The sequence below is a fragment of the Sparus aurata genome, chromosome 12, assembly GCF_900880675.1.
Source record: "Sparus aurata chromosome 12, fSpaAur1.1, whole genome shotgun sequence".
Lineage (NCBI taxonomy): Eukaryota > Metazoa > Chordata > Actinopteri > Spariformes > Sparidae > Sparus > Sparus aurata.
The window spans coordinates 14,786,915-14,803,094 of NC_044198.1; the positions used below are offsets into that span (position 1 = coordinate 14,786,915).

Here is a 16,180-nt window from a genome sequence, read left to right on the forward strand (position 1 = left end):
TGCAAAGTGTCCCACGTTAGTCCCCTCTGTCCCTGTCACAGCAGGCCAAAAGGCCCCACTGCTGTCCAAGCATGAAGGGGAAACCCCCCGAAAAAACCTATCACATGTCAGATTCTGTTGCATTCTAACAAGCTGAGTTATTACTCACATGCATGTGTTTCTTATTCCCAAGCAGTTTTTTTTTTTTTTTTTTTTTTTTTTTTTAAATGTGATTTTTATGTCATGTTGTCGTGTGTTGTTTTGCTTTAGTGTTGTTGCTCTTTTCCAGGAGTCCCTGTATTCATTAGCTCTAAAATGCCTGATAAGCCTTTCTACAATCATTCTCCTGGGGCTGATTATCATATACCATGCAAGAGAGATACAGGTAACGTTGAAACCCTCTTTTTTCTTACTCTGCTCTAACAGTGAATGTCTCATCACATTTGAATGTTTCCACACAGTTGTACTTTTTACAGGATGTCACAGAATAGTTTGGGGGTTTTTTTCTTAGTTTTGCAGAAAATTGCCCCCAGAGCGATTTTGCAGGTTGTCAGAATATTTGCTTTTTATCGACTTGAAGTCCAGGAGAGCAAATAACTTCTTGTGAAAAGCAAATGAAGTGTTACATTTCAATTTCTCTGCAGCGTGGGATGCTCTAATTACTCAATTAAATCATATTCCCAACATGAACCTTATATTCCAAAGTTAAAAATCCATACAGCCCTCTAAGTCCATGATTGGCCGTCATCTTTTGAAGCCACATTAACGCTTCAGTTATACATTTTAATACGATTTAGGAACTCCTCGCAGGGCTCAGTGGATGGATATAGATTGGCAGCCTCCCCTGAGATGATGCTCCGACACTTGGACAGTTTTATGACCTTGCCTCGGAGCATTGTTGCATTACACTTACAGTTTCTCCCTGCGCTCCAGCACTCGTGTCTTTGTTGAATTAATGGGGCCACTTCCTGCAGGCTGGATGCATGTTGCCAGAAAGCTTTCACGCATTAGATACTTTTCTTTTCTTCTCTTCTCTCTCTATTTTTTTTTTTTTTTTTTAATCAAATCAACTTAAAAGGAAAACTTCGCTTGCAAAGAAACACAGCTCAAGCATTTTCTCGAACCTCGGACAACACCATGTTTAATCATGTTAATGGATTTTCTTACTTTTAAACAAGATGGTGCTTTTTTTTTTTTTTTATTAAAGGACGCCCTCGGCTAAAATAGCGCAAGCTCTCACTCAAAATGTTTTAGCAGAACATGTTACAATTGGCTCTTGTATTTTAGCTTCAGTAAATTCATCAGCCTTGTTGGTATATTTAGCTCTTACAAGTCCCATGGGAGTATCAGTCATTGAAATAGCCCAACAGTAAAATGTGTCGCCCCCTTCAGATGTCTCATTGTAAACCTTTCTTTATGAGGGATGATAGAAACGCACAGACATCATTACCATATTTCAATGCATAACAGAAGTGTTTTCATTCCCCCCGCAGACCGTTCCCAGTAGCTGTTTATAAATTAGAAAGCATACTGCACGTTTGCATGAGAGGATCATTCTTCCCTTCCCCTCGGCCTCGCCACCTCTTTACCCTAATCCTGCGTAAATTATTTAATTCACAAACGGAGCTTTTTTTTCTACTCTTGCTTGTGCAAACTTTCCTTGACGCTGAATAATGTGACTAACACGTTGCTGAGCTCTGTTCCTTCATCACAGCAGGTTTCCATTTAGGGGATTTCTGTAACAGATTGCCTAAGATTGGTGGTTGTGCAAGCAGCCGTATGTTTACGGTCCCTGTTCACAATAAACCAGTTAAACGCTGGACCACTGAATTGTGCTTTCAGGGCTGTTTTCTCACGAGAATCATAAATGTATTTCCTCCTCAAAGCGGAAAACAGAGAACTTTTCAAATTCCCCCCATTATAATTTATTATAAGCAAAACACAACCGTAAGAATCCTGATTAAATACCTAGTTGTATGAATAAGTAGGTAAGATAAGTCCAAGTGGTAAGGGTGGGCACATATCAGCAGGGGAACCGACTTTGACACAACATTGGCGCTCTCCATCAAGTGAATGCCGGTCAGTCCACTCCTGTTTTGCCTCAGTTTCTATCACTCTCATCCCATCAGCAGGTTCTTTTTCTTTCTCCATGTAGAGTTTCCACAGGTATCCCAGTTGTTTCCACCGTTACCTGGTGTTAGTGACCAGAAAAACAATGTCTTTTCCTGTTTTGGTTGTGCAATGTCAGACTTTCTTCCTGTGTGCCGTAATGCGTGAAAAATCAAGCCAGGTAGGGAGCCAATCTCTGCATGGATGGTGTTGTGTGTTACAGCAGTGTGATCAGTGTTTACTTCAGGATAAAAAGCTGCTGTAAGTGTTGTTGTCGTTTTAGCTAACTTACTGTCCACTTTGCAGTTAGCAGTCCCCTCCCTCCTCTCTATGTCACCACGTAAAAGTGCAGCGGTAATCACTAGACATAGCAGCAAACGGGAGGATCAGACAAGACTGCCTCTTTATGGAGTTCTCTGTCCTGATTGGATAAAGCGGGCAGGATAACTGTTGTAATATAGAACAATTTAATACTTATTGTAATGAAAAATATGTCAGGTGTTGCAGCTTTAAAGCAAGTTGTCTCTCCCAGGTTAAAGAATAATACTGTACTTCTTGAACATGTTCATGAGAATACTGCACTAAAAATCTATGTTCAAAACGCACTAAAGGGGTCTTTCACTCGAAAGAAAACAAAAACATAGCCGGGGGTCATTGGAGTTGTTGTCTTCATTGTTAAACTACCACCATCGCTGATTAAAAATCGATCGAAAGCGACTCTAGCATTTCCGTTCGGGGACAAGGTAATGTTTTAAAGTTCAGGTTACGTTGCGTTGTTCGCCGTCTCCCTTTGTCTTTCTCTGACTGTCTCCAGGAAGTTAAAGCGACAGGCGACCCAATGAAACACACTGCTACCTCGAGTAAATTAAAAATGTCCCGGGTTGGAACATTGTTGGAAACATTCGGGATAATGTAAGCACACAACAAAATAATCAAATATAAAGCAAAGGTCCACCCGTTTTTAGACATTTTAATGCAGAAATCTTACATATTATACCTTTAAGTTCTGACAAGTTCTTTAGGTCAACGCCTCCAGTTTGGCTCTGAAGCATTCGGAGCATTTTCATACATTCTTACTTTCATGATACAGCAACACATCTGAATTCATAAATATGGCGACGGTGGCGGTTTTAAGAAGCGTAAACGCTCTGTTTAACACATTAAAAATGGCTGTGAAGCATTATTCTTTCCTTCACTACAGGCGAGCTGAAATTTTCATTTTTCACTCTAAAAAAAGCTTTTCTCTCCATTTCTTTAATTGTCAGCAGCGGCGCATTTCCCCCGCAGGAAGTCTGTTTCTAACCTCTTTGATCCAGACGCTGCTGACAGTCGCGTCAATACCCAAAACATTCCTCACCCTGGTTATCTCTCTCTCATTGATAATGACATTTCCTCTTTTGCTGACCTGGAAAACTTTATTAAGGCAATTGTTTGCCTCAGAGTTGATTACCACAAAGCACCTTTCACCACATGTCCCGTCTCCACAGTGATTCATATACAGTTAATTCAGATGCAGACTCCTGAACACTTAACCGAATCAGAAAAACATCAGCGCGTCCCCTGCAGTCTTACTCACTTCCTCCTGCGTCTCTCTAAATGTAGACGTTGATTGTGAGGTCTTGTCTTCTAATTCATCAAGAGCCCTTTGAAACAAACCATCAGCCGGTTCCTGAAAACTGACTCTGTCTTACTATTTAAATCCACTTCACAGTGTTCATACTTCAACTTCCACCACACCAGCTGCTCCTTTGCGTCCCTGCCTGAGGGGCTTTTGTGCCTGTTGTCGCTACTCTGTCATTACTTGGTTCCCGCAGACTGACATATGCACACACACACACACACAGGCAGACAAATTAATTCTAAATCCATCATGCTAATGGAACACACACACACACACACACACACACACACACAACAGCACCGAGTGTGTGTGTGTGTTTCCTTTTCAATTTTCGGTGTTTCTTTCATTTGCATCTGATAAAATCACGGATTGACTTCATTTGTGTTTCAGCGTTTAAAAGACAGATTTATTGTCTCCGCTCTGTTTTTTTATTAGACCTCACCTGTCTTGTAAAAGCCGTGTCTGTCAAACTCCATAATTTTAGTTTGTAGCAGACGCCTTCAGTTAAGTGAGTCTCCTTTAATTTAGCCTTGCAGTGGGACTCGGAGTTTGCAGAAAAAAATCTAAATCAGAAGATGCAGAGATATCAGCTTCTTTTTATTTTAGATTTCCATTTAATGCATTTAATTAATGTAGCCTCGAGCCACTAGCCTCAAGCAGAAATGAGGAAAGGGGGACAAAGGTCTGCTTATCACACGTATTTCTTACGTCACATCAACAGATTTACTTTATCGTCAAACTCGCAGTCTTCAGATTCAACTAACTCAACCTCACATGAGGCAATTTATCAGATTTGACAAGACACGGGTGACAAGTCGTAGGGTTCATCTCGGTCTCTTGGTCCGGTTCACTCAGCCAAATCCAGCTCAACTGGGTCTTGACAAATTTGCTAACAGTAGCCAACCAGGAGCGCTAGCCAAGAGCTGCAGTTGTCAGTGACTCTGGTGACGTGCTGCCTGTATGTTTAATGGAATCACGTACCCGTCCATTTGAATTCTGGCCATATTCTACGGATTACACCTTTAAGGTAGTAGCACTCCACTGAAAATTGGCTTTAAAAAATCTGCAGTTTTAAGCCCAAGCTTTATGTCACATGTGTCATTTTCGCAAATCTTTCAAAGCTCCTCCAGAGTCTCAGACATTATACAACAATCTCCATAAACTGTGCTGTTACTGGGAATGATTTAGGAAATTTGACTTTGACATGAAAAACCACTGATGTGTCCGCCATAGCTTTCTACCACAGAGTTTCGCCTGACAGATCTCAGACCTTCTATATGTAACACCGTCACCTGGGGGAAGCTTCACATCAAATATACTTTTAACGCTCTGCTGTTGTGTTACTCAGCTTAATGCAGTGTCCGTGGTTTGTGGTCTGTACGTTAATGCTCCACAGGAGCCTCAAGTGTCTGCGATATCAGTGGAGTGCTATTTCCGAAGAGCACTTTCCTATGTGGGAAATATTGCTCCTGCAGTGAAATAGATTATGCATGCACATCCATGTGTACTCACAGATGCCTGTCAGATGTGGGAGCGTAAGTCAGGATGATGAAATATTTCCGCACCACTTCCAGGCCCTTAAAACTGATTTACTTGTCAAACTCGGTAAAGACCGTGCCCTCCCGTTCTTTACGGGGTATAACAACAAGAAGTTTTTTTCTCTGCTCCGAGTGACTGAAAAACTCCAAAGGTCAGGTCAGACAGGATAGATGTTGGACACCCAGCTGTCATTTGAATTGTGTAGGGATACATCTGCCGCGCTGCAATGGCACTGATGGCTGACCTACTGAGCCGAGTGCATTAACAGAGAGAAACAGTTTGTCCGTGTCCTGCTAAATGTCCTCAGATTTGTCCCGGCGCCTACAATTAGGAGGAATAATATTAATGTTTAATCCTCCTTTGTACATAATGATGTTGCTCAGCATCTTTTTATACTTCTCCTTGAAACGTTATCAGCCTGATTCAGTCCCCGTGATGCCTTTTGTTGACAGCTGGCGATCTGCCCGAGGAATTTTTAGACTTTTTAGTTGGGTTGAGTGTGCTGTGTTGGCAGGCAGCGACTTACTGTACAGCGCGAGTGGAAACGGAGAGGTTAGAGTCTGTAGCTGCTTCGTGACTTTGATTTGTCATTGTCAAAGTCTGAGATGAGCTGTGAGCATCTTCCAGCTCTCGCAGCTGCTCAGATGGTTGATGAGTTCACCTTATTCCCAAACAGACAGAAGCTGACGTGAGCTGAGAGTTTTCTCTTCTTCTTACATCAGAGGCTCTTCGCCGTGGGGCATTTGTGTTAAGGCCATTGCTATGTCGTTGTACCTTGTGATGACAGTTCTGCTGAGTTTTCTTAAACTAATGCAAAATGCTTTGGGGGCTGTTCTGTCTTTGATGAGTACTTTGGTGATAAAAGTCAGCGCTGATGTTTCACAGTCACACGGTATTACGCTCCACAATCTGCAGAAAAGATAAAATAACAACACAACATCACCCGAACGATGCCAGCGGAAACCTGCCAGAGTCAGACTTGGCCTCGCTCGTCACACCGCCCCTGGGTGGTGTGTATGTGTCAGAGATATGGTGTAACTGCAGGAGACACTCTGCATTTCTCACAGTGAAATCTGTCCTCCACCTGAGACTCCAGACGGGAGTCAGATAACCGCCGCTGGCTGGTGACCTCAATGTTTTCCCTGAACACTCTGGCTTCCAAGGCCAGAGACACCCAGCCTCCCAACGAGCTAAAGATTATTAATGACGGCATTTACCAAATTGTGCTCCGCATGTGACTTTAAACATGGCCGGTGATTTAAAAAAAAAAAAGAAGTTTTATTATTAATGCGAGCAGCAAGGCCGCAGCAGCAACAGCAGCGACAATTTAAAGAAAGAAAGATTTATACAAGCTTTTACTTTGGCTCAGAGAGGCTCTACTTTGCTTGAATAGAGGAATGTATATGCAAATGTGAGAGTTAATTTCAGAAAACAAAAGCAAAGTGAAACAGCGAACAGCTTCAGATTTACTCAGCAAAGTGGTCTGTTAGTGGCTCACTTTGATATCATAAATAAAGTATTGCATTAATGTCTAATTGGGCTGAACCCTCTCGACCTAATTCCCTAATGAGATTGAGCGATTTCATTCTCGGTGACAAGATATATGTTCCCATCTCCACATTACACAGATTAAATATTGAGCCGGACTCCATTAGTTATATTGAGCGTAGTGAAACCAGTAACCAACCCAGGTGAGCCCCTCTGAGACCGCAGTGTGTAGGTAGGGAACGACCTCTGGGACATCTTCCGCTGTGACGTGTCGCGACCTGACATGAATGGAACTTTGTCTTGATGAACGAGGAGCGTGCACTCTTTGTGATGAGACTGTCCATCAAAAAGAACAAGCTGATGTCTGAGAGGAGCCAGTGGTGGCTGGATTTGTGTGCAGTGCGCAGTGTGCATGTATGCATCTGTGTGCATCTAAATGTGCATGTTTATAATGGAAAGTGAGGACATTTGGAACAGTGTTGGACATTTGGTTTATATAACAGCTGGGGTACAGACATGCTGGCATGTACAGAGACGTGTGTGTCCATATAATAAAATAAAGGTCATAAAGATCACAGTGAAGGCTTGCTCTGTTTTGTAAGCTTTCGTTGCCGACTCTTTGATGGTTGACTGCTTTGTGAATATTCTGCCTGGCACGTAAGCTACAAGACAGTTTCGGGGCTCGTGGCATAGTTAGCCTGCCTGGCGAAAAAAAATGTCTCGATGTTGTAGCCCACGAGCACTGCGATACTCTCCTGGCATATCAAACATGCTGCATTTGAGGCGACACTCTCTCTCTCTCTCTCTCTCTCTCTCTCACTCTCTCTCTCTCCACAGCCATTAACGTAACTTGTCGCTTGAGTTGAGCCAACATGAGTTAAATAGGAATACAGACTCAATGGAGCCATTTGCCTGGAGATTCATTAACGTAACGCGGCCTTTTATTGATTTCCTGGAGATCTTTTTATTTTTTTCTGAGGACGTTGGAGGCCAGATCGAGACACAGGTCCACAGGCCGGTTCCCGCAGGGGCTGAATTTTGCCCATGTGTGATTTAGGAGGATCTATTGGCAGAAATGGAATATAACATTCATTGTTATGTTTTCATTAGTGTATGATCACCTGAAACTAGGAGACGTTGTATTTACATTACCTTTGAATGAGCCTTTTATATCTTATAGCGGGCGCAGGTTCTTTTCCACAGGGGTCGCCATGTTGCACTGCCATATTTCTACTGTAGCCGAGAATGCACAGACCAAACATTTACTCTGGAGAGAGTTTTTTTGCATTTTTAGGAACCACCGTGGGTTCTTCTACACGCTGGGAAGGGAGGGTATTCTGTAGGTTACAATCTGCTTGACGCCACTAAAATCTACACACTGCTCCTTTAATTCAGCAAGCGCCACAAGCAAAATCAAATTCACCTCCACTGGACTCGGTTAAAGGCAAAATTCACAGAAAGAGCTATCTTAAATAAAAAGGGCAAATTAAACCAAAACTATTTGCAAACCAGGAAGCCACTCGAGTTCAGCTCTGCACACAATTGCTTGATTTCTAATGTTTTTCTATGAAAATATAATGAAACTAGTCATCATTAAATTATTTGATCATTTGGTTGGAGATCATTTGAACCTCTATTAGTTGTTTTAATGGTGCTTTAATAACTCATCACATCACAGATTAATGAGAAATTGTAAATGACAGTAAATGGAGACGAGTGGGCAAGTCGTCTGTAATGACGTTTTATCTCTCGTAGAATTAAACGGGAAGTTCACCCCCAAATCATATATGCATAATTTTCCTCTTACCTGTAGCGCCATTTATCCATTCATCCACCTTTCTATTTTTCATTATGCTTGTGTCACAGTTTTTTCACATTTATCTTGTAAAGTTTTCATAAACTTAAACAGAGAAAAGTTGGTTCAAAGAGACAGTTCACCTAAAAAATCTAAAGTACATATTTTTCCTCTTACCTGTAGTGCTATTTATCATCTCCATTGTTGGAGATGTCGCCCGTAGAGATGCCTGCCATCTCTGGAATATGATTGAACTACATGGCTCTCTGCTTGTGGTGCTCGGAGCTCATTTTGTTAGAGATCATTTGGTGTCTTTGAACCTCGGTTGGTTGTTTTATGTTGCTTTAAAAACTCACACATCACAGTGCTGATGACCAGGCTGCACGAGCCTTTCTCTGCGGGCATGATTTTAATTGTGATTAATTCATTTCACATTTGAAATCTTTTTACTTGCTCTGTTTGTTTGATATGTCATCCACTGATTGCGTAACTCATTTAAAAGTGTCCCATCTCGTCACCTGTGTGTGTTTGTATGACTCACTCGGAGCGTCCTCCTCTGTATCGCACATTTGATGTGATTTAAAACCCACGGCTGAAGGTTTTTTTCCACTGCAGATGTAGCTCCCTCCACCTCTATGTCATAACTGCTGCTTCTGCTGCTGGCATGGAATATTTGATGCTCGGAGGTAAAGGGCCCTTGAGTATTGTATTTCAGGTCATCCATTACCATAATTGCTTTTACCCACCAAGTAGGCTTTCCTTATGCAACCTGCGTTTAAATGTTTAATTACATTGTTTTGAGGCAACAAACTTTGTAACTGCTTTTGACGGGGGGCGGTTTGTCGTTTGAAACGTAAAATAAAACGCTGCTTGTCCTGTGTGCAAACAATGGCTTTAGTTGCTTTCAGAGGCCTAATTCTGTAAGTAAGAAACCGTAGCGGAGTGGAGTCACAGCTTGTGTTTCCGTGTCTACATTACACTCTCTTGGAAAGGCGAACAAGACGAGCTGTGGTTAGAGTTACACACTTCACTGACAGATGTCAGTTTGTTAAAGGAGCTCGGTGTCGCTCATTTGATATGAACAACTGCCTCTGACATTTTAATTCATCTGTTTTTCGTGTGTGTTTTGGGGGGGGGGGGGTGACTTTGATTGTAGCTTTTGAATAAACATAAATGAGGCTTTGTGGGACGGTTCGGAGCATGTGTTCAGGGACATGTGTGAGTTGTAAGCGGCTCCTGTTTTGGTTGTAATGTGCCAGCGCGTTGACAGTTGATATTTCTTCCACAGAGGCCGTTGGACGTATAATTGGCTCAGGCACTGTAATGAGCATGTGCCGTGGTTCAGTGCAGTTTGTGTGTCGGCTGCAGTGTCAGGGCGCCTCTGAAGCTGTTGGGCTGCACTCATGTATGTCTGTGAGAAAAAGTGGCGGCGTTATCGATCGGTTCCGTGCGCTCTTTTTTGTCCTTGAACGCGTCGAACAGTCGCATGGTGAGAAATATGACTGTTTCAGCAATTCAATTTTTATGTTACATACCACTGCTAAATTTACAATCTAGGTCACTGATCCCATTAGCCCTCCAGGAGTGGGACACTTTTTACTTCTATAATGAGAAATTCCAAATGAAAGTAAATGGAGACGAGTTGGCGAGATGCCGAGTTGTGATGCGTGCCACCCGTGAATATTATGGTGTTTAATCTCTTATGGAATTAAAGGGGAAGTTCACCCAAAAGTGCAATATAATTTTTAACATTTATTTTGGAAACTTTCAAAAGGAAAACGTGCAGATATCTTCTCTTAAGTGGTGAAACATTAACTGCTGTGTTTACTCAAAACAAAGTTTGATATATGTATCATATGTGTATTATTTATATATATATATATATATATATATATATATATATATATATATATATATATATATATATATATATATATATATATTTATATATATATTTATATATATATATATATATATATATATATATATATATATATATATATATATATATATATGTATATATATATATATTTATATATATGTGGCTTTTGAGTGATTAAATAATTAATTAACCTAAACAGAGAAAAGTTGGTTAAAAGACAGTTCACCTAAAAATCAAACGTACGTATTTTCCCTCTTACATGTAGAGCTATTTATCCACCTAGACTGTTGGAGAAGTCGCCCGTAGAGATGTCTGCCATCTCTGGAATATAATTGAAGTAGATGGCTCTCTGCTTGTGGTGCTCAGAGCGCCAAAAAGATACATTTGAAAGACTCAACATCATGACCCAGTTACTCGACATAACCCGCAGACCTTGTTGTGAGCACTTTCATGTGGGAACTATTTTCTTTTCTACCAAACCGCACACACCAAGTGAGTCCCTGCACAGAAGGAAGCCTGGATGAGAGGCTCATGTTCGGGACAAAGATGCAAGACATTAATGCCGCCCTTGGCTGAACTGCAGCGTTAGCTAGCTTCGTTAGCTTAATTAGTTAGCCTCTCATCCAGGAGTGGATGCAAACTTTCCTCTGCGCAGTGAATCGGAAAGAAAATAGCTCCTACATGAAACTTAAACAAGGTCTGCAGATGTTCTTGAGCATCAGGATCATGATTTCTGGAAAGAGTTTTTAATGTGAATTTTTTTTTTTCTAAATATTTTTTTTTGGCCTTTTGGCTTTTATTGACAGAGCAGCTGAAGATGTGACAGAGAACAAGTTGAGAGAGGGGGGGGGGGGGGGGGGGGGGGGAGTGACAAGCAGCAAAGGGCCCCAGGCCAAGACTCTAACCCGGGGCGACTGCAACGTGGACAAAGCCTCTGTACATGGGACACCCGTTCTACCCACTGAGCTAAACAGCGCACCTCATGTTGAGTTTTTAAGATGTCTTTACCAAGTGAATTTCAGTTATATTTATGAGGCTGCAGACATCTTTTCAGCTGATATCTCCAAAAGTCATCAACTTAAACAATCTAGATGGATAAATAGCACTACAGTTCAGAGGTAGAGTATGTATTTTTAATTTTGGGGTTGGACCGTCCCTTTATCTCTGCATTTCTGTCTAATAAATCAAAATCAGAATTAAACAGCTACTGGACAGAATGTACAGAAATTATTGGGATGAGGACAAGGGGCTGAACTCCATGTTCCTCCCCGGGGTTTGACATAGAGATAACCGCAGCGCTCACCTCCTTATTTCTCAACTCAACTCTGATTTCAAGCTTGATATTTTAATGGGACAATCATTTGTACAGAAACGCACATTAAAAGTGGTATTAGCAATATCCAAAAATGCGATAACCATAACAAATGGAGCATGTTTTTTAATGAAGTATTTCAGCTGCACTCTGTGTTTGAACCAAAATGAACAGTTATTACTACTGTTGCTGAATAAACCGACAGTGGGGGGCCTCAGCACTGCCATATTTTGACTTCACCTATATGAAAAACAGGTTGGAGTTGTGTTTTTTTTAAGAGATTTAATGTTCAATTCCTAATAACTATTAAGATTTATAAATCTAGTGTTTCTGAAAACTGACATATTGAACCAACAGACGCTATAAAATAAAGCCCTAATTGTTTTTTTCAGGAAAATCCATCAAGAAAAGAATGAAACTCAATACAAAACTGGGCCATGGAAGAAATAAAGACTCTGTTTAGTCTGGTCCCTAAACTTGAAAATATACTGTCATGGTTTGCAAAAAAGGTGAGGACCCAAATGCACACACAGAGTCGGGCAGGTTAAAAAAACAAAACGCGAGCTTTGTTGCCAGAGCGGAAAAGCAAAATAATCAAAATACAGGCAACAGAAGGGCTGGTGACAAAACTGAGCTCAAAAGAATACAAGAAAAAACTAAGAACAGACACAGGAAACGCAAATGAACCGACAAAGAGTAAAGGAAAACACACGCTTAAATACAGAAATACTAATTAACAAATGAAACACAAGAAAAAAGACAAAGACAGGAAACGTAAAGAAAAACATGACACATGAGAAGTGAACCAACAAAACTAAAACAGGAGATAACTGAACTAAAAACCTTATCCATGACATTTATATTATAAATATAAATATAAACATAAATAGAGATATAAATAAGTTATCTTTTCATGGCTAGTGCCAGCAGGTATTTGTGGACTGAAAATCCAAGCTTTAAACTGTACACTGAACTGACCTGTGCACAATCCTGCTCTCAAAAGATGCTGAGCTGTAAGCAACAACATTCAAGTGTATGTGCATATTCTCATTTTAAATCCTGAGACGTGGCCGGACATGTTATAATTCATTACCGAGCACACTGAGGAGTTTCCCCGACAAAATGTAATCCTGCGGTTTCTCTTTTCTCTCCTTCAGAGGCGGCTTCTGCTCTCATGGCAAAAACAGCCGCCAGGAAACCTCGCTTGTGTTTTTTGCTGACAGCAACATTTTGTGAAATATCTACTGCCAGTTGTGACAGCCTGTACACAGGCACAGGACCTTGAGGTGATTGAGTGGATAGGGCAGGAGCAGCTGTGGAGGAATATCAGCGTGTCGCGTCAACAAGAGGAATTGTTGGCAAATGTAAGAGAAGCTAATGCAGTTTGATGGTATTTAATCCTCAACCTGAACCAGCAAATGTAAAATCTAGGGAGAGAAGTGAGATTGAGATTGGTTGGTTGAGATAGCGTATATCTCCGGCTATAGGCATGATCTGGGATCACTGTGAATGAGCCGGCGATGGCGGTCACGGGCTGTCGTCATTAGTTCAGGGTGAATACACTGGGCAGTGAATCTTCTGGGCCTGAGATAGGTGTAGATTGGATTGAAAGTGATGAAGAGAGGGGATGAACAAGAGGAGGGAGCAGCAGAGGTGACCATGTGAGGAAGCCGCTGTGTATGACAGAGGACCGGGTGGAGAAGAGTGATGAGGGGTGCTGAAATCCACCCACACTGGAGTCCCCAGTGGAACGGCCTACCTTCTGGTCGGGGTGGCCAGGCAACCAGAACCTAATGCTAATGTGGAGGCGGCAGATGTTCTCATCAGTATAACGCTTTGAAGTTAAAAATGCTTACTGCATGCTGCTAATGTAATATTTGTTTTTTGTTTGTTTTTTTTGTGAAAGAGAAAAAACAGAGGAGAGGTTTGTTGCAGAATCCAGCAGACTGGATACTGCAACTAACAATTGTATTCTTTGTAGATTAATCTGTCCATAACTACATAAACAAGCTGTTCTCAGAGGAAAAATAAGGTGCCCAGAACACTGTTTGAAGCCAGAAAGGTGGCAGGGTCCGCCACATATAAACAAAGTAAAACAGTATGAAACTTTGTTGTCCTTTCAGGTCAGTTTGTTTATTCAGTTTATACATGCATGAAAACAAAAGAGAGTTTGTTTACTTTGTTTGTTATGGCATTAAAAAAAAAATCAGCCAATGAAGATCTTTCTCTTCTGATTAAAGTTTGTTCCCCAAAATTAAAACAACCAGTTTTTGCTTGAAAAACAATAAATCGATTATGAGACGGGCATTTTCCTGCAAATCAGCAAACGTATGAATTGGCCACGCTCTCATTTTAAACCACTTTCTACTTTTGAGGCAGCTGTTCTATTCCATCTATTTCACTTTAATATGAAAACCAAACTTGAGAACGCTTGAAGCTTGAGCCAGCTGCAGTGATAGAAAGTGAAACAAATGGGCAACCTACAAGGCCGGACAAAACACACAAAAGCAGCTAACACACCGTGGTATTCTGTAGATAATGTATTCATATAACCAAAGGCGTGGTGTCGCAGCCCTCATCAGATACCCTTGGACATATCTCTAGATCATGTTTGGCCTTGAAAGAGTGTAGCGTCCTCGCATTATCATAACATTTATGTATTATTATCTTTTTGCTGCACCTCTTCCGATGTTGTTACGGATCAATTTTGCTCTCTTGAATTTATGTTACGTACAGATCTCATTTGTTTTAAACGGGCAATGACGTGAAGAAAAAAAAACTGCTGAGGTCTTTAAAAAATGTGACTAAAAAAAAGTGATTTAATGACTCAAGGCTATCTGTGACTTATTGTTTAATGGGCTTTAATGATTTCCCGTAGCATGCTGTGTCACCATGATGAAAATGTTGGACGCTTTTTACCCTCCGCCGGCCTCACCGTGCCCTTTTCCTTGCAGTTATTTATGGTGGACAACGCAGCCGATGACTGGAGGATAGCCATGACATATGAGCGCATCTTCTTCATCTGCCTGGAGATCCTGGTGTGCGCCATCCACCCCATCCCAGGGAACTACACCTTCACCTGGACAGCACGCCTGGCCTACTCCTATGTGCCATCCAAGACGGATGCAGATGTGGACATCATCCTGTCCATCCCCATGTTCCTGCGGCTGTACCTCATTGCTCGTGTCATGCTGCTGCACAGCAAGCTCTTCACAGACGCCTCGTCCCGCAGCATCGGTGCACTCAACAAGATTAACTTCAACACGCGCTTTGTGATGAAGACCCTCATGACCATCTGTCCAGGCACTGTGCTGCTGGTCTTCACCATCTCGCTGTGGATCATCGCTGCATGGACTGTGAGAGCTTGCGAGAGGTGCCTGGATCAGTTTCTCACGCTATGCTGCACTGCTCGGCATGAAACATAGATAAGGCATAAAAATAGATAATGTACACACTTCACAGCTCGCTCTGTGTGTGAGCATCAGGATAGAAAGATTTGCGAGAAAAGATTATAACGCTTCTGACAAAGTATTTAATCTCATGTTCAATACTTTATAGGATTTTGTTTTTTTTAATTCCTTTTTAAAATGAGAAGGCCGGGGCTCATCTGCTCTCTCAGGTGCACTGATGTTGGTCAACCAACTGCATTTATTATTCATTGCAGGTACCATGACAACCAGGACATAACCAGCAACTTTCTAGGAGCCATGTGGTTGATCTCAATCACGTTTCTTACCATTGGATATGGGGATATGGTCCCAAACACATACTGTGGGAAAGGAGTCTGCCTCCTGACTGGCATTATGGTGAGAAAATGGAGAGAAAAACGGATTAAGGGCTTCAACTTTTGGGGTTTCTGAAAGTGTTGAAATGCCCACAGACTGTAACAGATATGCTTCCAAAATTTCATGACTGGAATATTGCAAATGAAATATGTAAAAATCCAGACTTTTGTATCTGTGTTTGTCCTTTCTTGTTATTTCACAGGGTGCTGGCTGCACTGCCTTGGTGGTGGCTGTGGTGGCAAAGAAACTGGAATTAACCAAAGCTGAAAAACATGTCCACAATTTTATGATGGACACCCAGCTAACAAAAAGAGTAAGTGAATGCACTGAGTAAAAACGTCTTGAAAGTTAAAACCGAGGATAGATAACATTAACATTTCCAACACGACAGTAGAGCTCATTTTTTCCGCAAACTGGCAACAACAAAGACTCTTGATTGCTACGTCTCGGACTCACACATTTGCATAATTAATGCCCAGCAGCTAGTTGGCACATGAGAATTGATTTAACACAGCTGCTCAGTTGTTGTAAGCGGTGCTGGCTCAGGCGTATGCGAGCTGACCAATCAGGTATTCAGGAGGGGGGAGGGCCTTAAAGAGACAGGAGCTAAAACAGAGTGTCCACAGCACTGGACAGTATGAGACAACTGATGTGTTTTTTGGGGCATAAA

General features: G+C 41.5%; 1 protein-coding gene across 4 annotated transcripts in view; it reads left to right on the plus strand.

The window, feature by feature from the left end:
• kcnn2 (potassium calcium-activated channel subfamily N member 2) overlaps positions 1-16,180 on the plus strand; it is a 28,774-nt gene that overhangs the window by 978 nt on the left and 11,616 nt on the right. For 2 of the 4 annotated variants that reach the window (XM_030436448.1, XM_030436451.1), the window contains exons 2-5: positions 269-364; positions 14,680-15,098; positions 15,390-15,531; positions 15,713-15,823. In XM_030436448.1, coding sequence (XP_030292308.1) covers positions 269-364; positions 14,680-15,098; positions 15,390-15,531; positions 15,713-15,823 — 768 coding nt within the window. The remainder of the gene's footprint in view (positions 1-268; positions 365-14,679; positions 15,099-15,389; positions 15,532-15,712; positions 15,824-16,180) is intronic. The other 2 variants (XM_030436449.1, XM_030436450.1) reach the window with 2 other exon arrangements.